A 21,965-nucleotide genomic window follows, 5' to 3' on the forward strand; every position below is an offset into this window, starting at 1 on the left:
ACCATCATCAGATCTCTGATGATCATCCATTCAATTACTCCAGCTCCAGTCCCTGTTGGCTGTCTGGACAGATATGGTCACTCCATGACACCATCCTTGGCCCTTTTGCCAAGACCCTGCTTTTGTTTTCATTGGTATTCTCACTATCTCTATGTTAAATTTTAAAAATAAGTTATTGCTTTTTTGTCATTATATCAGTGCCATCTCTCTGCCTTCTCCTACCCTCAAATTTTCCTCCCTATTTCTCCTATGCTCACGTGCCCAACCTTTCTGGTGTTAATCTTCCTTACGAGGACATTTGTTTTTGTATCTTATCTCCTCTGAGATGCATGGATTGTTCATATAGCAAAGTCTGGTCTTTGTACATTGGGGTGTGTGTGCAGTTGATTTTGTTTTCCCAATTAGTGTTTTCTTGAGGGTAGTCAATTTTTCCAGTATTTTAAATAGTATTAACACAGTGATGAAAACTACACAGGTTCTTACTAATTACAGTACTTTCTGATTTTTCCCTGGCCTGAATCCTTTCGCTGTCTAATAAGCTATCATCCTCTTTATAAAGAGTCCTTATCGTGAGCACCTAGGAAATCTATGGTGAGAGCTCTAATTGCCCTTAAAATTGTCACTTTTTCTTTTCTTCTCAAGCTTAGTTAAATGATCCATTTTTTTTGTAGGTCTTATTAATCATTCCTTATAGACTAGTTTACTGTTTCACTTTTTCTCTGGGGACACTGGAGCCAAGAACAGGATGGTGGGGGAGAAGAAAGAGAGAAAGAGGGAGATAACCATTCTGTCATCTTCTCCTTTTTATTCATTTTTTTTTTTTTTTGAGACAGAGTCTCACTCTGTCACCCCAGGTAGAGTGCAGTGACATCATCATAGCTCACTGCAACCTCAAACTCCTGGGCTCAAGTGATCCTCCTGACTCCTGTAGCTGGGACTACAGGCACCTCCTACCACGCGCAGCTAATTTTTTCTATTTTTGGTAGAGACAAGGTTTTGCTCTTGCTCAGGCTGGTCTTGAACTCCTGAGATCAAGTGATCTTTCCCCCTCAGCTTCCAAGAATGTTAGGATTATAGGCATGAGCCTGGGCTCACCTGACTTTTGCCTGCTTTGTTAAATACCATAGCACAATGGAAAGCGAATAGCAGCTTGTTAATAGCCATACTCCAGATCATCTTTCTGCTTCTATTTTCTTTGCCACACTATCACTATCTGAAAAAATGATGTTTACTTATCCATTTGTTATTCATTCATTAATGTATAGCTTGCATCTCCCCATAAAAAAGATAACCTTTAAGAAACAAGAACCCTGTTTGTCTTGCTGCCTGCATGGGCTAGTTCTTTAAATTTCGATTCTGTTCTACTACACTAAAGCCTGTTGCCCAAAGTATAAGAGACAGCAGCTACTGACTGTAGCTAACGACAGCACTTTAATACCTCTTGTACCAAACCTAGTTTAATTTCTTATCCTCTCCTTCAGTGTTTCCTTCCTTGCTCCTTAGTTTTCAATTCATCAATTCCTGTTAATACAAGAACTTCAAATTATATTGGGTCAATGGAGTAATTCATCGTAAGCTAATCTTGTGATCGTATCTTTCCTGGTCTTGATAGTGTATGTTCCATGAGTAGTTTCTATTTTTATATTGCATTTTGTAGGTTAAATCTCTTTCTGCATTAGTTCTTTTCCATCAACTCTCTGTAATTTTTTAAATGCCCATTTTTAATGTTTCATTTGGAGTTGGCCCTTGTGACAGAATTGGTTCTATTTATGTGACAACTTCTAATGAAATTCTTAGTTTATACATTTTCTATTTTCAAACATTTTTTGGGAAATGGATTTTTTAAAATCCTAATCCTATTTAAATCTGAATATTTCAGTATAGGGTGCCCCCTCCTACAGGTCATTGTTCCTTAATATGCTGATTTTCTTAAATCTTTTTCCTGCTTGCTGTTCATCTTGAATACAAATATAATATGGACAATAATTGTAGTTGCTGATGTTATTAGACTTTGGATGTTGTTAGCTATATCTTGATAAAAATCATTTCAGATGTCAGTATGTCATATTTTGGGATACTGGCTCTTTAGAAGACATATTGAGGTTAACATTCCAAAATGGAGATTATCTGCTCTGCATATTTGCTTTTTGTTAAGCAAGTGAAAGCAGTTCTTTGTAAAGAGATGCACAATTACTTTTACAGGTATGTTGCCCAAATCTTCTGGGTATTTCATTTTCTGTGAGTATTTACACAGGAAAGCTTTCCAATCACTCTGACCCTCCCTCCATATTCAAACAATGGCTTTTTCTCTGAAAATGTACCATATTTATTAAGTATTAATACCTTTCTAAGGCTGTCAATGGAACAAACAGGAAAAATTTGGAATCTTCTTGAGCACTAATAAATAAATGATTCCTTTTATCAAGTGTTTCATAAATTTGAATTACCATGTGGTTCCACTCAGAAATCTTAATGAAGAGGGAAGTTGTATATTTGGTGCGTTGTCAATTTCATCATTGATCAAGTATTATTGAGTCTTACTGTATACCCACTGCTCAAAGCTCTGAAAGCAAAAATAGAAAGTTTATACCCTGAGTTCTAACAAGGGACATCCTTCATTCTACCTTAGATGCTATCTTAGCATTTTTTTCTGATTATTGGGTTCTTTACTGTTGACATTAAAATAGTACCTATTTTTCAGGGTTGTTGCAAGAACTAAAATTAATATATTTTAGCCACTTATAATAATGCCTGGCATAAAGTAGAATATAAATGGTGGCTTTTCTTTTTCCCAATTCAGTTATAAAAAGAATATTCAAGCTATTTTTCCCCTTTTACATAATGCTGTTACTTTTCCTGGCTGAAAATTGGTGGACAACTGATGAAACCACTCAAGCCTCCTGATGGGAACTGTACATGTTAAAACTAGATCAGGGACAACCCCCTGGGTGGAAACACATGGAACTCAATTGCACTCAATTCCAGACACACTGTCCTGCATTCTAAACAGTGTTTTAGAATATGAAAGGGTGGCTATGCAATTCAGGATGGTCAATTGAACCCCAACTTTTAGTTGACGGGTAGAAATCTGAGGCAACCTTTGATAACTAGGTCACAGGCCACCATTGTCCTTAAGTGCCTGGTGTAAGCAGCCTAGAAACATGACAGTTGGATGATATTTTCTTTACACTTTTTCTCAAAAAACACTTGTACTTTCTGTAATTTTTCCCACAGCCTAGAGATGTGTTTGTTGGAATAAATGAATTAATATATGAAAGCATGTTATAGAACAACACTCTGCTCATAAGTGTTATATGAGTGTTTGATGTTATTACTATTTGTATTATATAAACATACATATTTTCCAAGACTACTTCTTTTCACATAAATACATGTTTTTGTAAAACAGATTTCTTTGAAATCTTACATTTTAGATTCACTTAGTAAGTTTTTACAAATTAGGAATACTGCAAAATCACTTTACTTCCAAGATGGCCTTTAATCATGTTAGTATATTTTAGTTTGGAGGCCCTCTTCTAAATAGAACTCTTTCTCTAAACTGAAGAAGTTTGAAAAAGGTGATTTTTTTTTTTTTTTTTTTGAGACAAGAGTATTGCACTCTGTCACCCCTGCTAGAGTGCAGTGGCATCATCATAGCTCACTGCAACCTCAAACTCCTGGGCTCAGGCAATCCTCCTGCCTCAGTCTTCTGAGCAGCTGGGACTACAGGCGAGTGCCACTGCACCCCCCACTAATTTTTCTATTTTTAGTAGAGACGGTATCTCACTCTTGCTCAGGCTGGTCTTGAACTCCTGAGCTCAAGCAATCCTCCTGGCTTGGCCTCCCAGAATTCTAGGATTACAGGCATGAGCCACCACACCCAGCTGAAAAAGGTGATTTTTTTTGTGTTGATATTTGAGATTATAAATGAAGATAATGACCCTCTTTAGTATGAAGCTTCTTAATGAATAACTTCAATTTGTTATTTGTTACAAAAAGAACTGGATCAGCTTCCTGTTTCCTAAGAACCCTATTTAGGAAGGACAATTTCCTCTTAGATGTACAATGCTAAGAATAATATGTCAATTCTCTTTGTGTGTGTTGAGGTGGGGATCTAGTAGGATATTGGGTCACTTTCAAATCAAACTTTTGTTGAACTAGAAAAAGAAGAGCTTCCTTGAATAATAAAATCAAGGTAGTCATAGGAGAAGGGTAGTCATAGGAGAAGAAAAGAATCATTCAATTCATTCTTGTGACATCTTTTTAGCTGAAACAAGAGATGAGGTGATCAGTACAACCACTCAACACACAAATGTTGTGTGCCTGTGGGATCACATTTAACAAGGTTCAGATGACATAAGCAATGATAGATATTAACTAGTATTTAGAGCAGATTTATTCTGTGCTTATCATTGTTCTTAGTCCTTTACAAACATTATTCTATTTCAGTGTTCTTATCCTTGTTCTTAGTCCTTTACAAACATTATTCTATTTCATTATTTTTCATAGCTAAGGAGATTCAGAGAGATTAAGTTATGTAGCGTAATATGAGAGAGATAGTGAGCTCTCTAGTTTAGAAAAGGTGGGCTTTTAGTTTCCTGGAATATAAAAGAGTTTTCCTCTAAAATTCAAGCACCTCATAAATACAGGATTTAAAATGTTCATTTAAACAATTTCATGGCATAAATTTAAATTTGATGGCAAAATTCCTTTTCATGTATTACTGTTCATTAGGTTAAATTTGTTGCAATTACCATCCAATTTTGACTGGTTTTCCAGCGTGCTATTTTGAGAAATGATCAAGGGATTTCTATTGAACTGATCCCATTAACTACATTAGGAATAAAGATATATATATTGAACCAGATGCAGTTTCTCATTAAATAAGTAATCACAATCATTTAAAGGAATATATTACTTATTAGGTCATATTTTTAGAGCCTGATTGGAAAATAATTTTGCTCTACATTTAAATTTGGGGTATTATGTAATTATTCAAAAGTAAGTTTAACTAGCCCATAATAGCCAACACATTGCTGTTAAAATGGAGGATTTGGGGACTGCAGCCAGAAAAACAGCAGTAATGAGTGTTCCCTTTGGGGGAACGTCTACAGTATCTCCTGAGTACTAGGCCAGAATCAGTGCCAAGGGCCCGGCTGATCATTCAGGTGCAAGACAGGGCGGCTGAAGTTGGACCCTGATGTGCTTAGCTGTCTTTCAGGGTGCAACGTGCTGTTGTGGCAAGTGTTTTTTACATATGAATTCAATTCTTCACAACACTAGGGTAAAAATGAACAGTATAAGGCTAAAATGAAAGGGAGTCCTCACACTTCATTCTTGCTAACTTTCCCTCTGCTTTTCTGAAGGCAGTGATGTCAGAATAAAAATTACATTGAACAAAAAGTTAAACAGGCAAGGCAGATTTATTCAAGGCTATTGCAATAAGAGAAGGAGGCCAGAAGTTAGCCTGAGGCCAACTCACTGACATAAAAAAAAAAAAAAGGCTGGAGAGTTTTTAGGCGCTGAGGTGAGGGATTTGGGGCCAATTGCATTTGTTGATTGGCTTCAGCCAAAGGAAAAGTAAACTTTCTCCTTCTCATGTCTTCATGACAGGAGGTAGTTTTACAACTAGGAGCAGGGAGCCCACCAAAGTTAGGCTTCTACTCTTCCCTCAGAGACTGGGAGATAGGGATGCTGTCTTCTTTGATTGTTACAAAGAGCTGGCTCTCAAGTACTTGATATTTACATATCAAAGGGGCAGAGAGAGAATTTGGATTACAAATGCCCCAAGAAATAAAAGGCCAGGAGCCTAGAGGCAGGTTTGGTCAACCTGAAATCAACTTTTTTAGCAACCAGTTTTCATTCACCAAAATTAGTTCCTACCAAGAGACCAGCAGGAAATAAAATAAAAGGTGTTTTGTTTTGTTTCCCCAGAATACAACTTTTATTTATTCTGAACTATTTTGCCCCTTCTGTGATTTTTGGACTTTAAAAAATATATATATAATGGATCCTTGTCACACTTCAGAAAAGCTTTTAACAGCATTTTGTAGGAATTGTGATATGCAGCAGGAAATGAGTATTAGTTATGGCTGGGACTTCAGAATCACAACTAGGTTGAGATGCAGCCCTTTCCTGTTATTGAGGAAGTTACTTAGCATTTTCGATGGTCAATTTCCTACTCTGTAAAATGGGGAGAATAGGGTCATTGTGTGATTGAAAAAAAGAGGATATATACACAATGCTTAGCAGAGTGTCTGGCACATACTAAGAAATAATTATGTCCAATGATAGGTGGAGAACCTGCTGCTACTAGGGCTGGTTTTGTGACATTATTCAGCCACGTACCGAGGTCTCTCATAAAATGTCACAGATTTGATCTGAGTGAAAAATGAGCATAGTCCGTTTTATCGTTACAGAGGATGGGCCCTATTAAAATGTCTTAACTAACATATGATTGGCCACGTATAATAATTACTTAGCATATAAGTGAGTTTGCTGAATTAGATTAAGCATTTACGTGAAAGTCTGCAAAAATTAGATGGCTGCTAATTCTGAACCCTCCCACAATAAGTAAAAAACAAAAATCTGTTCAGTAATGAGTACAGAGTAAGTTTTTAGGCAGTCTATATATATCCAGCCTTAAAGCATTAATAATCTGTTTGATATCACAAGTTCTTGTTAGAAATTCTAAAATACAATAAGAGCCTTTCTAGGGCATGACATGTAATACTGAGGTTTGTAAAGAGACAACGAGATGTATCTCCTTGCTCTAAAATATTTACCAACCTTGAAGTGAGAAATGTAGTATAGGTTTAGGAAAATATAGAGTACGTTTATCTCTTATGAAAACATGAAATCCAGGAAGAAATGAAGTCATATTGTCTTGTAATTTGTGTCAAATAGCTGTTTTTATAATGAAATTGGTTTCCTGTGGAGTTTTCATGGTACCTCATTAATTACATTTGCTCAGATGGCATCAGAAGTAAGCTAGCATATTCTAAATCTTATCTACAGGAAATGTTGCCTCCATGAAGAGCCAATATGCTTTCACTGTTGGCTCATGTGCTCTAAGGAGCAACAAATGCTACATTTGGCTTTAGCCTGCAGGTCTCATCTCAACACATTGACTTGCTAATTAGATCACTGTTATCATGAGTAGCTCCTTACCCATCCACAGAGTGTTATAAGAAGCCTGGCATTGGTACTAAAATAGAAAAGATAAGAATATTTATGTTCCAGGTTAAGAATGATGTATTAAAGATGCCACTATAGCCAGAGCCATCAATTCTATTAAAAAATATAAAATTAGGGGAAAGAAAGAGAAAATACTAATGTTGCCACATCTGTGAGCACCTAAAATCTTTTGCATCACTGAGCAAACTTGGGAGGTCAGAGTGTCTGTGTTCCAATCCCAGTTCAGCCACCTACTGTGTAATTAGAAGGAAATCATTAAACCTCTGTGTACTTGACTTTTTGCATCTGCAAAATAACATGAATAATGTTAAATACCCATAACGTTGTACTAATAAAAATGAGACAATGCATGTAACGCACTTAGCATAGTCTGTCCCTTGGAAACTTTGATAATATAAATTAGCGTTTATTAGTAATAACAAATTAAGGAATAAACCATATCGTTAATAGAAATAAATCTATATGCCCAAACAAGAAGGGGAAATGTTAGTATTTGACACTTTAGCATCAGGAAGTTTTAAGAAGTATTTCTAACTTCTATCAGCATAAAACTTTTCTCAGTAACCACTGAAACTGGTAAGACAAGAGCAGTGCTTCAGCTGGATAAATTTAGGTTGCTATGGTGGGAGAAGGGAACATATCATCTGCTATTGTTATTTTTGGAGGAAAATAATTTAGGCTTTTTTTTCCCCTAAAAAGAGAGAGAGAGTACTTTTGAAAGAAGGGATGATTAATTTTCATGCTTCCTCTTATAATCCCCTTGTTCTCCCTCCTAAGATACTCAGGAATACTCTTGGCAGCGTGACCTACCAGGCATACAGACCAACACAACTACTCCCCCACAGATGTCTCATCTTCCATGTTTCCTAATTCTGTGTTTGACACGCTTCCCTCTAATGGGCTCAGAGGGAAGTCATCTAATCTTTCACCTTAGCTATTACACTTTTGTCAAAAAGAATATGATCTTTTCCCAACAAAAGAAAATTGAGACAGCAATAGCTTCATGACAGGAATATAAAGATGGTCACCCAAAGTGAACAGACCCAGTTTTAAATCAGGAAAACTGTACAGTGCCCTGTTACACAGAATGACTCTATATATTGTGCAGGCGCCTGGGACCTAGCATGCAACTCTGCAGTAGAAACTTTCCTTTAGATTCCATCCAGAGTACACTATGTAGGGATTCCAGAGCATGGAAGGAAAGAGAGAAAAAAATTTACTTAATAACTCTTTTGATTAGGTTTTAGAGTTTCTTTCTAAAATTGTTATTTCTAAGATACTAAGCCTTGCTGTCAGCTATTTATTACCAAAGAGTAGTCTTAGATGATTGATTTTATGACACCTAAAAACATAAAATATCATAATAAAATTTTGGAAGATGGAGAAATTTAATTCACTCCAACCATAGGAGCCAGAGAGCACGGATCCATTAAAGATAGAATGTTTCACACATAAACACAAACAAGCTCCACATGTAGCACTGCAATTAATGGCCTGAAACAACATGCGCCTCAACATAAATGACTGTTTTTGCCACCTGAATTCACAAGGCCTCCATTCATGAAAGAGAAGTCCTCAAATACAACTGCCCCCACAGAGATAATGCCCTTAGTGGTCACTGCCACAATGGATTGAGCCATGGTGTGCAGTACATATTGCAGAATTGTCTAATTGTTGGGAGAGCCGCTGATTTCCTACCTTTTGTATGGAAGACATGGGGAAAATAATCAAACCATCACTGTGTTTACAAAACTCTCCGTCCTTCTCAGAGCACTTTCACGTTTAATATCCTACTTAATCTGATCCTCACAGTGACCCTGGGAGGTAAATAATTTAAGTAATAATTAAGTAAAGAAATGTTAGCAGAAGATAATGAATTGTCAACTGTCACTCAACAAGTTAGGTGCAGGGCCAGGACTAAAACCACTGCCTAATCCAATATTCTTTTTACCACTCTACATTGCTTTGCTAAGATTCTGTGGGAATGTCACCTCCTACAGTAAAGGACAGACAGATGGCTGGAGGTGAAGTGGAGTGTGGCTGGAAGGGATAGAACTAGACAGCTGATTAGAACACAGGGATAAAACTGAAAATAATAATAAATTCTTCTTCAGTCATAAATGCAGACACATTGAATGTATAAAACAGATGCATTACATCTGTATAAATGTATGAAATTATAAAGCAGATACAGTGAATGTAAAAAATAGCCATAGAGAGACCTGGGTTTGAAATTTGGCTGTGCCGTTTATGAAGCCTAAATAACCTAAACCCTTTGAGAGTTAGTTTTCTTTCCTGTAAAGTAATGATAATACCAACACCACAGAGCTGTTTTGAGGAATAAATTAGATAATGTGTGTAAAGTGCACAGCACAGAGCCTACCATGTAATGGATAAAAGTTAATAGTTGTTAACTAAATAAAATAAGAAATTTAGGTGTTGCAGTGAGTCAGAAGTCATATTAGCCATATTGAGCATCTGTGGACAATGAAGTAATGATATTTGGGAGGAAATTAAGAAAGAGGGTTTTGATAAGGCAACATATTTAATTAAGTTAAACTCAGAATATTGTGAAATCTTTCCTAGAGCTCTTCTAAATCCCAACTTTACTTATAAATTCATGAAAAAAAGAAAAGGTCACTTTAGCAGCTTCTATGAGAACTGGAAGGAATGCTGCAGCATCCACGCACACCTACACACTCATACACACACGCACACACTCCTCATCACTCTCGCTACAATCGTGATGCCATTTTTGTCTTACTATACACAAGGTTTTCCCAAAATTCCTGGTTTCAGGCCTTAAGGATTCCTTGGAATGAATCTCCTGGCTTTGTGTAAAGATAGATTGTTCAAATTTTTATATGTAAAGAAGAAAATGCATTTTAAGAAAAGTGATTTCTGGGTGTATATATTTCTGTGTGTTTTAGTCAATGAGCTCCCAGGAAGAGAAGTTATTTTGGTAAGGATCTTAGAGTAGAAATCAGTAATAAAGAGTATCATCTACATTCCAAAATAGAACTCTTTTGCATTTTCTGAAATGTCTTACATTTTGATGAAAAACACACACAGACTCTCTGGGCTCCCTAGTTTTGAAACTGATTTTCTCAATTATTGCTATATGTCTTTTCTTCTGCTTGACAATTGTGGAAAGTTTGGTCTGATTGGTGATACCCTTTTCAACTCTAATAGCAACAAGACTGAAAAGTACTCTGGAAACTTCTACAGCTATTCTGGGGAATTGAAAAAAAGCTCCAAATTAGCCATCAACTATTTGTAGTACAGTGGGTATCAGATGATGTTGATGTAAATAAGGCATCTGAATGAGTCAAACTGAAGACAACGGATGACTTTGTTAACTTTAACATAGTAACTTTAGTCACTGGAATTAAGTGACATATTACCTGGAACAATAGGGAAAACTGAAACAATATTTGCATTAATGTATTAATACATTGATCCCAATTCTCCCAAGCACAGGAGAAATCATTTCTGGTTTAATGAAATAAAATCATATTTATCTCTTTTACTCAATATATGAAGGTTGGGGGTTAGGGAAGCATTGAGGTAAAAATATTTTGTAAGGAAGTATGCAATGTTAATGCCAGCGTTTTGCCCCTTGATTAGAACCTTTACTCAAAACTTTGATATCAAAGGTCGCTTAGATTTTCTTAATGGTTACATTCACCTTAGTTTACCCCTGAAAATTTATCAACTTATAAATATCATTTCCTCTAATCAGTCAGAAAATCTTCATTAGAGATTGGAAGGTGGAGCAATTGGTAAGAAAGAGAAATAGAGTCACGGGAAACTATAATCTAGCCAGAAAGAGAAAGAAACTTAAATGAAACATTTATTAAGATTTCACAGTAGTATAGAATTCATACTAAAATAGGTGATGTAATATATGGTTGAGAGAATTAATTTTAATAGACTGTATTGGAATAATTCCTAAGAACAATTGAATTCATATTCTCACCAGCATTTATATCTCCACTTGCTTGTGAATATTTTTTGTCCATTCTTCTGGTGTATTTTTTTTCCTACCAATTGACACACACTCTATTTTAGAAGTATTTACTCTTAGTCTGTCATACGTACTATAAATATGTTCTCCCCTTCTAATTTGCATTTTCACTTTGTTAGCGTTACCTTCTGCCACATAAAATTATTATTCATGGAGTCAAATATGTTGATCTTTTCATTTATGTCTTCGTTCTACTTTCTATGATCTATATGATAAATTTCAGATGCACCTTAAAATTTCTTCTTCATTATCCCCCTAAACTCACTATGCTACTGACACACTGGCTTTTCTTTAGTTCCTAAAAAACAAACTCTTTCCTCAAGTTCATCCCGCATGTTGTTCTTTTTTAGTAGATTCTTCTGCCCACTTTTCTTTCACTTGATGACTCTCTACTCATTTTCCAAGTCTCATCATAAATGGCACAGATTCAGAGGGGTCTTCCTGATTCCCCAGTTGAAATCAGAAACCTCTGTCCTACTCTTGCATGGTGCCTGCAGTTTTCCTTCATCATGCATATCCCAGCCATTACTTTGTATTCAACTGTATGATTCTTTGCTGTATGTCTCTTTGCCTCACTATATGTCAAGGTCCGTGAGGACATATAAATCAGGTGTTTGCTTATCTGCTGTACCCCCAGGACCTAGTACAATCCCTGCAACATTAACTGTATATTTGGTCACTACATGTTTGTTAACAGAAGGAGGGAATATTCTTAAAATATTGGGCATTTAAGCCAAGTCTCGAGGAATAAGTACCATTTAGACGGGCAGGAAGAAAAAGGTCACATGAGCAAGGCATACATGTAAAATATTTTCTGATATGTGTAGACTTGAGGACAGCAATAATATTATGACTAACATTCTTTGAAAAAAAATGCAAGATACATTTATATAGGCAGCTGTGAGCAGACCATTAAGGGCCATGAGAACGGCAGGCACATTCTTGAGTAAACACCACAACGAATCACAGATGCAATGACCACGTAAAAAGTCTGTGAGGCTTGCAGGTGACTAGCTGTGGACACGTAGTTTACAACATATAGGATACCTGAAGAATAGGATTATGTAAATGCTGTGAGCCTACGGCTTCCCACAGAAATGAGGGAGCATGTGTATGTTCCTCTGTCCATTCATTTTCCGTGTCACCAGAGTCACACAGGGTGTGGCTGTCCATTGCCTTTTTCATTCCCTGTGGTGCCATGTGAGGTGGCAGCCTGTCCTGGTTGGGGCAACCTACTGGGCAGGTGCATGATGAGTTTTTATGTGCCCACCATCCCTGCCCACAGCATACCTAGATTTCTGGAGAAGATAACAATACTCTCTATCTCATAATCGTGGCCTCTGAACTTCCCTTTAAACATGTGTTTTGGTGGTTTTGAAAGCAGCAGAGAAATGTATCAGACCCAGCAGCCAGGCAAGTGGCAAAGGTTTATTGATTTCCAAGTTCTTTTTGAATCTCCAGTTTATTGGGGAAGGGCTAAGATGTGTCAGATATGCCCTCTTTCAAGCCTCTTGTCTAACCTGAAGGAGTGAACTTCAGAAAATGCAGGATATGGGTGGAATTGGTGGGCGGGGAGAATGGAAAGGATTGGAAACATCCAGCATCCGTGACTTCTCACTAAACCACGGTATTAGTAAAAATTAATGCATGTAATATAAATCATGTACCTGCCTTCCTACAAATATGGCATTAAACATGCCTTCTTGTGAATGATTACATCATAATTGTTTCTTCTGTCCTACATTGCACTAAAGCACAAAAATGGGAAAATAATAAACTTTGTGTTTTTTTCTTTGGAGATGGGGAAAAAACCTGTGCTAATCTCAATTCACAAGCACCCCAGGAGCCTACAATTCCAATTTTCTTTTCACAGTATTAATGAAACTGGGTACTAGAAAAGTCAAATCTTCCCCTGTAAATCTGAAACCATTTTCAAGGCTAGCCTAGAATTATAATAACTTCCACATCTATTAAGACACAATATAGAGCTCTGGTCTAATGAGATCATTTTAAGCAGCTTTTTTTTTTCCTAGATGGGGCAGAGACAGAAATTTAAAATTGATTACTTTAAGCTTAATCTAGAAAGACTAGTCAAAGACTCCTACTGAGAAAAAATTCAATAAATACATCTTGCCAATAGTTTTTTTTAAAGTATCATTGTAAGCCAGGATATCCAATAATTCCAGTTAGCAGAATGATACATGTTGGGCATTATAGAGTTTTATATGTCCCTCCTGATCTGAAATATATAGCTTCCATTCTGTTTTTTTTTTTTTTTTTACCATTGGTATGTTTTATTCTTTATTATTTCTTAAGATTGGTAATTTGAGCTTTAAGAATTGTATGAAAAGCTGAATTTTCCTGTCATCGGGATCACTCTTGCTTCATCCTTGATATGACAGGGTCATGGTTGATGACATACCTATACATCAACAGTCTACATTGAAGAAATAAAACCAGCCTGGAAAATTGCCAGGAGACTGCAATCTCACCCTGAAAGCTAACTTTGGAAACAATACAAATATAATGTGATTACCATGGAAGAACAGCTTATTCAAGTATACAGAATAGTTTTATAAGAGTGATAGAAAGAGCAACTGATAGCATGGTATTGCCTTAGTCAACTCTTCAATATAAATTTAAGGTCCCACCACCCACCAAACTCACACTCTATGTCACAGGAATTAGGCATATTTCTCCTGCAGAGTTATAAAAACATAAATATCAGTTTTTGAAATAACAACATGTGATTGCGATGTTTCCAGTCTCAGAAAGAATAACCAAGGATGTCAGATATACTCCTTGCAAAGTGAAACCTCTTTGGAAAATTCATTGATATTCAAAACTTTACCTTTCAAACCCATAATAATTAAAAATAAAAAAATTCTAAAAACAGTAATTTTAAAACTTCCATTGTGAATCATCTTGCTAAGTAATTACACGCTGTATACATTCTATTTGAATATACTAAGTTATGATTAGGTACAATTAACAATGTAAACTGGTAAATACGGGATCCAATACAAAGTGTAATGGCTTAATATTCCCCTCTTATTTCCATCTGCATAACAAATGTTTTAAAATTAGTGATCAAATATTATTTTATTTGATAAAGCATTTTATCTGTAAACAAAGTCAGAAAGAACTAAATTGATTTCACTGGAAATCAAGAATAGGGGAGAAGGGATGGGGTAAAAACCTACCTAAAGGTATAGTGAACACTATTCAGGTAATAGGCACACTAATAGCCCTGACTAAAGCATTATAAAAGCTATCCATGTAACAAAAACATTTGTACCCCCTTAATATTTTGAAATAAAAAAGTAATTTTAAGAGTTAAATTTTAAAGTAATCATGCCAATATAAACATAAAAACTATTCTGGTAAAATAATCACATTTAGACATTTTTGACAGAATTATTTTATATTGTGATTTGAAATTAGCAACTTGGCAGTAAATTTTGTTGTTTATTGAATGTTTTGCTGAGTGATGCACCAACCCCAAGAGACAAAGACCTCGCTGGCCTGACCTTCTTCATTTGCCTGGAGATGGGGAGGGACATACTAGCTATGCTCTCTGAGGGCCATCTACAAGGATAATTTAGGAGCTGAGAGAGGGAGGCACAGAAGACATAAGGAGGGGGAAGAAATGAGAAGAAGAATAGAGGGGAACATGGAGGAGGTGACAGAGGGCCGAAGAGCCTGGTAAGACATGAAGCCTGCCACAAACAGCCCTGTTCACTCTACTAAAGTTGAAAAAATCTCTTAAACATGTTTGTCCCATGGCATTTCTTAGTTCTTATTTGGGGAAATGATATTCTTTCACAGATATAGTTCCAAGGACTGTGAAAATTAAAGAACAAACACATATCAGGACAATTTTCTGTGCTGTTGTTGTAGTTTAAAATAACTATCTCAGCAAACTTAAGGATAAGTTAAAATTTTAAAGATTTAACTCTTAAATTTTTTATGCAGAGCAGCAGTTGAATTTATTATTCCATTTATATGACAAGGCACCGGAATATGACTTTTGCATTTAGTGTGCATTTTCCATGATGAATTATCATGTAATATGAATAAATTGGTTTACAGTATAAATATGGAAATATGTTAATAACTGTCCTAACACTTAGATGCTTATGCCTACCCTAAGTAATCACAATACTAATTAGAGAATGGAAAAAGAAGAAGATTCACAGAGCTAGCATAAAGGATTCTTGATAAATCTACTGGGATGAAGCAGACCATGTGGAACATTTCAAGAGACCATTAGATCATTAGATCTTGCCAAATATTAGAAGAGAGAGGAAGCATTAAAAGCCACTTTTCATTTGTCCTTTAAGGTAACACTGTTTATCAGTGCATGAATCCCAGGAATTTTTCCATAACCATTTGGCAAATTGAATATGAAAGAAGGGAATATAAATATGAAAGAGGTCATAACCCTTATGATAGCTCCTCATCCTTGCTAGTATAATCAGTAGCTTCTGAATCATCTGGGCTAACATGTCAACAAAACTCTAAAGCCTTCATGTTGCCATTAAGGTGTACCTATGTGCTCTCCCAACACCTGGTAGACTACATCAGTCCTATGCTCTAAGTTTTCATTGACCTAGACCCCTTGTGCTCTTGGGCCCAGCATAACTGCTACATCAGCTTAGTTTTACATACAAATCAGAGTTAATTTTTGACCATTAAAACTTAAAGCTAATTTGTGTACATTCCATTTTCAGCTCCTCCTCCTTTATGCTCTTATACTTGTTTATAAAGTGTTTTCATCACATGTTCAAGGAAAGAGAAAAGAGATGAAATTTTAGTGCATTAATCTACTTTTTCACATTACTGAAAAAAATTATAGATTGTTTTACTAATTAAAGTATCTTATTTTATGGAGTATTTAAGAAAATATAAAATTCTCAAATCCATGAAATATATGATTTATGAATTTCTCTGATTAAATTCCTTTTATTTTTAACATTGTCATAAATGGTTAAGAGATAACTACATTTCTCTTTTTCATAACTTTTGTGTAAGAAGACATTTAACCTTATTAGTCATTTATACTATTCTCTGCATTTTAATTAATATGAAATTTCCTCAGGTTTTTCAGTGATCATCAAAATAAAACATTAGTGACAATAAATGAAACATTTATTCATGAAAATATTTAAATTTCTCTAGCTTTTATGTCCCATTAACACATAAATACTTCTGATCTTAGAATAAATGTCAAGAAAAATTTCACTAGCCTTCAGATTAAAAGCATAAATAGAAAAAAATGTGATTAATCAGATATAGGAGTAATTACATATTTCAAACAGACATATTAAAACTTATTGTGACAGTTGTTAAAATTTTAGTGTGAATAAGGGGGAAAAAGGATAAAATGTTTCTTTATTGGGTTTAGATTTTGTTTTGGGTGTTTTTTTTTTTGTAGGTTACTTTAAGAAAACACAATCTTTACAATTTCACATGTGGATTACGTAGAGATATTTTTAGGCCTCATGAGACTAAACAACATTTTGGCTGATGTTACAAAAAAGATAAACATCTCCTGTTTAAGGAAAATACTTATCAAATATATGGCACAAATTGAAGTATTTCAGGCTTTGCTATGGTCTTAACAACGTTGTTTTTGTTTTCACACAAATCTATTGTTTTGTGCTACATGCACAGTTGTTTTGAAAACATTTCAGAAATATTTGAGCAGATAAAAGTAAAATATTCTTAGATTAGATAGTCCATTTATGATACCAATTCCTAATTGGAAAAATGTATGCAAATATATTTTTTCTATAATACCTTGTATTGTCTTATGCATATATTCTTAGTATAGAAAACTTAAACCCTGTATTCCATTAAAATTTTCAAGTTTTACTATCATGAGCTAAATGGCTAAAAATCTTATCTCCATTCTCACTGTTTCCTTCTGACAAAATAATTGTGAAAATGTGTTCAAAATGAAAGCATTCCATCGGGCGGGAATAAATGATTTAGGTAACATTTAAATAAAATTCCTTTTTTTATGCTTGAGATACCATAGTAAAAGAACACTCTGCAAAATGAAAGTTTTCACTGACTGAAAGTTGGCAGCTGAGCTAATTGGTACACTTTGGCAAAGATGACTGTATTTAAAAGAGAAAGTGCCGCCTCTGATTTGTCAGGTAGTTACAGAGTTACTGTAGTATATTCTATTCTTTGTAAGAGGAAATTAATTTCCTGCAATCAAATACTGTGGATTATAGTCTTTTTTTTTCCTTCTACCTTGGCTATAGAAGCAACTCCAAGGCTTTTTATTCAGCAACATTACATGGGCTTTTGTAAAACAAGCAGTGACATATTCAGCATAAAAAGGTTTCATCTGCTACATTTTGTAGCTCTAGAACATAGCATATTGCTGCTTTGAGACTGAGAGCTACTACTTTGGAAGTGACTATATTTTAAGGCCTCATTGTGGAAATGACAGAAAAAGTCCACTTTTAGGCAGAGGCAGCTTGGTGATGTTTGAAAGTGGAATTACAAAACAGTATAGAGCTATATGGTTAGTAAGTGATTTCTAGTAATTAACAGGAAACTATTGTAGAAATATTAAAAATTACTAAATGATGTTTAATAGCAGTGGAAAAAACCCACAGTTTTAGTCTTCTTGAATTTTCAATTCCTGGGGTGTGTATATTTGTGTGTATATATATATATACATAAGCACATATACACACATCTCTAATACATATGCAATCTTGAGATTATTTGAATTCATTTTGCATAATTTATAAGAAATAATGTTTTGAAAATTATAGTATTTTTAATTCACTACATCTGAAAAGTAATATTTTTCAGTAGGACAAGGAATCGGGTAGAGATTCAGGGAAATACAGAAAGCACAATCAATAGAGAAAAATGACCTAGGGTCAAGGTGGGATATAATCTTTTCTCTCTACAGTTCCTATTCTTTTATATAGAAAGAAAAGTTTTGACCAGGCATGGTGGTTCATGCCTATAATCCTAGCAATTTGGGAGTCTGAGGTGGGAGGATCACTTGAGGTCAGGAGTTCGAGACCAGCCTGAGCAAGAGAGAGACCCCCATCTCTACAAAAAGTAGAAAAATCAGCCTGGCGTTGTGTAGTCCCAACTACCTGGGAGGCTGAGGCAGAAGGATCATTTGAGCCCAGGAGTTTGAGGTTGCAGTGAGCTATGGTGACACCATTGCACTCTGGCTGGGCAAGAGTGAGACCCTGTCTCAAAAAAAAAGAAAGAAAAACTTTGTATATAGAGGAAAACAGCCATCCCTCAGCGTATCTACCAACTAAATCTTAGGCCTTTTCTTCCCCATCTATGGTCAATTTCAGTGTCTGACCAGGCCTTGCTGAAGACATTTGGTGCCTTGTAATCCATTGCTTATATCCAAGGAAGAGCTTTATTCATACTTTGGGAAGATTGAGTGAGAGTTTTATCAGTTGAATAAAACTAGGCTAGCTAGTCTTTTATTATTATCTATTAGGTATTAGGTATTATCTATAAGGCACTGAGTTTTGACTCAAAACCAATCTAGAAGATATCTAAAACTGAGAAAGAATGTTTTCAAACTGTCTCCTCCAAAGTTTAGCTTTGGGAATCACTTAACCACCACCAATGAATAAATAAAATACATACATACTTGGGCAAGAAAATAAATCTCCAACAAAAAAGGACATTGATTCTTTTCGAGCTTATAAATATGTGACTAAAATTACACTTTGAAAAGCAGGTAGACTATATTAAATGACTGAATAATCTAATTGTTTGACACTAGATTTCGAAAGTAATCTTAAATTCAGTTGTCCTGATTCAGTTTAGAGTTAGACCTAAGTGTTCTAGAGCAATATCCCTTTGATTCTTGTAATGATCCACTCTAATATCACAGAGTAAGGCTGTTTTGATTTTATTTCACATTTTGAGTTTGTAATTTTTCACCTAACACACCAACAGGGCCCTTTAGAGCTAATTGGAATTTATTTGGGGCTATGCTTACATGATCCTGTTAACAAAATTGATCTATGAGAAAGAACAGATGGCACATCTCTCCCTGAACATTTTGATTCATAGTCTCTAGTTTTTAGTGACCACGAGGCACAAGGATTGCTACAGTTGGCAACAGTATACTTTTCCTAAAGCAGTAGGTGCTATTCCATTAGGCCTGAAATAGATGATAAATACTAATATAGCTCTCTGGCATTCAATCAACTCAATAGTCACTTTGTGTTTTTCTCATCCTCTTTCCTATAGCTAACCCAACTCGAGCAGGTGGGAGAGAGCCATACCCAGGCTCAGCAGAAGTGATACGAGAGTCTAGCAGCACCACCGGCATGGTCGTTGGGATAGTAGCCGCTGCCGCCCTGTGCATCCTTATCCTCCTCTATGCCATGTACAAGTACAGAAACCGGGATGAAGGCTCATACCATGTGGACGAGAGTCGAAACTACATCAGTAACTCAGCACAGTCCAATGGGGCAGTTGTAAAGGAGAAACAACCCAGCAGTGTGAAAAGCGCCAACAAAAATAAGAAAAACAAGGATAAAGAGTATTACGTCTGATCCCAAGATCTTAAATGGACACTTGTATAGAAATAGTCTTCATTTTATCTGAGACATAATATAAACTTATTTACTTTCCTTTTTATGAAGCACATACAAAAGAAGACAGGGAATGCAATCAGGAAGGAAAGACTTTTTAAAAAATAAAAACAAGTATCTCATGCTCTTGTTTCTCAAAAAAGAAAAAAAAAAAAAAAAACAGGGGCCAATAAATTCCCTAACATCCACAGTGTTTTCATTTACTCTGCCTGTCTTTATGTTGCTGGAACATTTCTAAAAGACAGTGATGACCGCACGCATTCATAAAGCAAAGGAGTATTACGACATCAAGGCACAACACAAAAAACAACACAAAACATAACACAAAAAAAGAAGCTACCTATGATCCTGGATTTAGCCAAAGTGCTAGCGCTTTCCTGAGAAGTCAATTAGTCCAATTGCCAGAGAAGACTGTCATTTTGGGTGACTCAACCTGCAAACCTGTAAGTGTTTGCTACCTGGTGCAACTGGAGAAGTGGTTGGAATTTGCATTTGAAATGAAGTGCTGGCTTTTTTGAAGACTTGTGTAGGAACACATTCAAAAAGCCCCTTTCTGGTTGTGAGAGATGAAAAGTATGGAGGCCTTATTTTCAAAAATGTGAAATATAAGGCACATTTTCACACTAAAATTTCAAAACAAGATGGCATAGATGCAATCATTGGGAAATTTTCATGCACGCTTACTCTGTTATTACATATGTTTATATAAAATCCATCTCTGTGTGCTTTCTGGACTGTGATAAGTGACGTTTTATAGCCTGTTGTATAGAAAATGCAAAATATATCTCTGCTCTTCAGCCATTTTTGGTAAATTCAATGTTATAAGTGTTGCTAAGTATAGGGAGTTTTATGACATCAGAGCAACATTTCAGTTATTTTTTCTTTTTTCTTTTTTGCCATTATAAATTGCCACAATTACTTTTATTTTTTAAAAAAATTACAGTGTAGTGTTTATTCTAAGGAAGATATGTATGAATGTATATAAAAAGACTCAGCTTTTTTCTTACATGTACAGCCTTCATTCTGTTGCAATTAAGTTTTAATATTTGTATGAAAGGTGTGAATTAGAAGGTAAAATATATACATATATATCTTATAATCTTTTCTCCCCCAAATACTCACATTCCAACATCCATTCACATTCACAATCTCCCTCTCTCTCTCTCTCACACACACACACATACACACAGGAATCCATCCGAGATGATGGAATACCCAAACATGCATTTAGTAGCAAATATTTACGGACAAATTGAAAAGCAAGAAGGAAGATAGTTGTGCCAAGGTATTGATGACAAATGGGGTGATTTGCTTCATCGAGATCTTGCTCCCAGGAAACCTCAAGAAGATTTTAGTCCCTAAAAAAATAGAACCTTTTCTAATCAAATAGAATATCACTGGTATACTGCTGCATGAATATGAACCATTATGTGGGCAGGTTATGGAAGCAAAATTGGTTAATCTACCTTAACTCTGGCTGCTGCAATTGAAAACTTTGTTTCTAATAAAACAATATATATATTCTCTGAACCTGATGTGCATGATAAACATTTTTGGAAAGTAAACACTTTCTCAGCTAGGAAAGTATTTTCAATAATTTCTTATTCTGTATTACTACCCACTTTAAAAAATCATTCTCTATCTGTTGATTATTGACTATGTTTTAACTTTTCTGGTTTTACATATATATCATTAAAAATAGTTTTAGTTTAACACATTAGGTAGTAGAAAACTATAGATTATACACTTGTTTTTGCATATTGTTTCAATGATCATAGCAATAAATTATTAGTACGAGAAGGTAATGCAAAAGAAATGCATTATTTGCAAGGTGATGCTTCAGTAAAAATTGGGTGCATTACTTGAACATCTTCCAAAAATAAGATATTGAATTTCATAGAAGAGAAGAATAACTTTACAATTAGCTTTAACCAGCAAAGACAAAAAATGCAAAACATCTCTTGTGATGCTTTAGTTGATGAAAACAGCCAAGAAGTGGCCTGGATTTCAGACATACAGCACTTAAGAAGTGTATACAATTCATAGCAAATCACCACTATCTATGGTTGCCAAGTAATTATTGTGTATGAAAATCTTAAAAGCTTTTCATGACCCAGAAAGTAGAAGGTATA

The 21,965-nt window shown here is 35.2% G+C and overlaps 1 protein-coding gene across 1 annotated transcript in view; it reads left to right on the forward strand.

Moving 5' to 3' along the window:
* The window catches only part of NRXN1 (neurexin 1), a 1,407,118-nt gene extending 1,387,324 nt beyond the window's left edge, over positions 1 to 19,794 (forward strand). Inside the window, 1 exon segment of the mRNA XM_012638853.1 lies at positions 19,487 to 19,794. Coding sequence (XP_012494307.1) covers positions 19,487 to 19,794 — 308 coding nt within the window.
* Positions 19,795 to 21,965: the final 2,171 nt, after the last annotated feature.

This window comes from Propithecus coquereli, unplaced genomic scaffold (genome assembly GCF_000956105.1).
Source record: "Propithecus coquereli isolate 6110/MARCELLA unplaced genomic scaffold, Pcoq_1.0 Scaffold136, whole genome shotgun sequence".
Classification (NCBI taxonomy): Eukaryota; Metazoa; Chordata; class Mammalia; order Primates; family Indriidae; genus Propithecus; species Propithecus coquereli.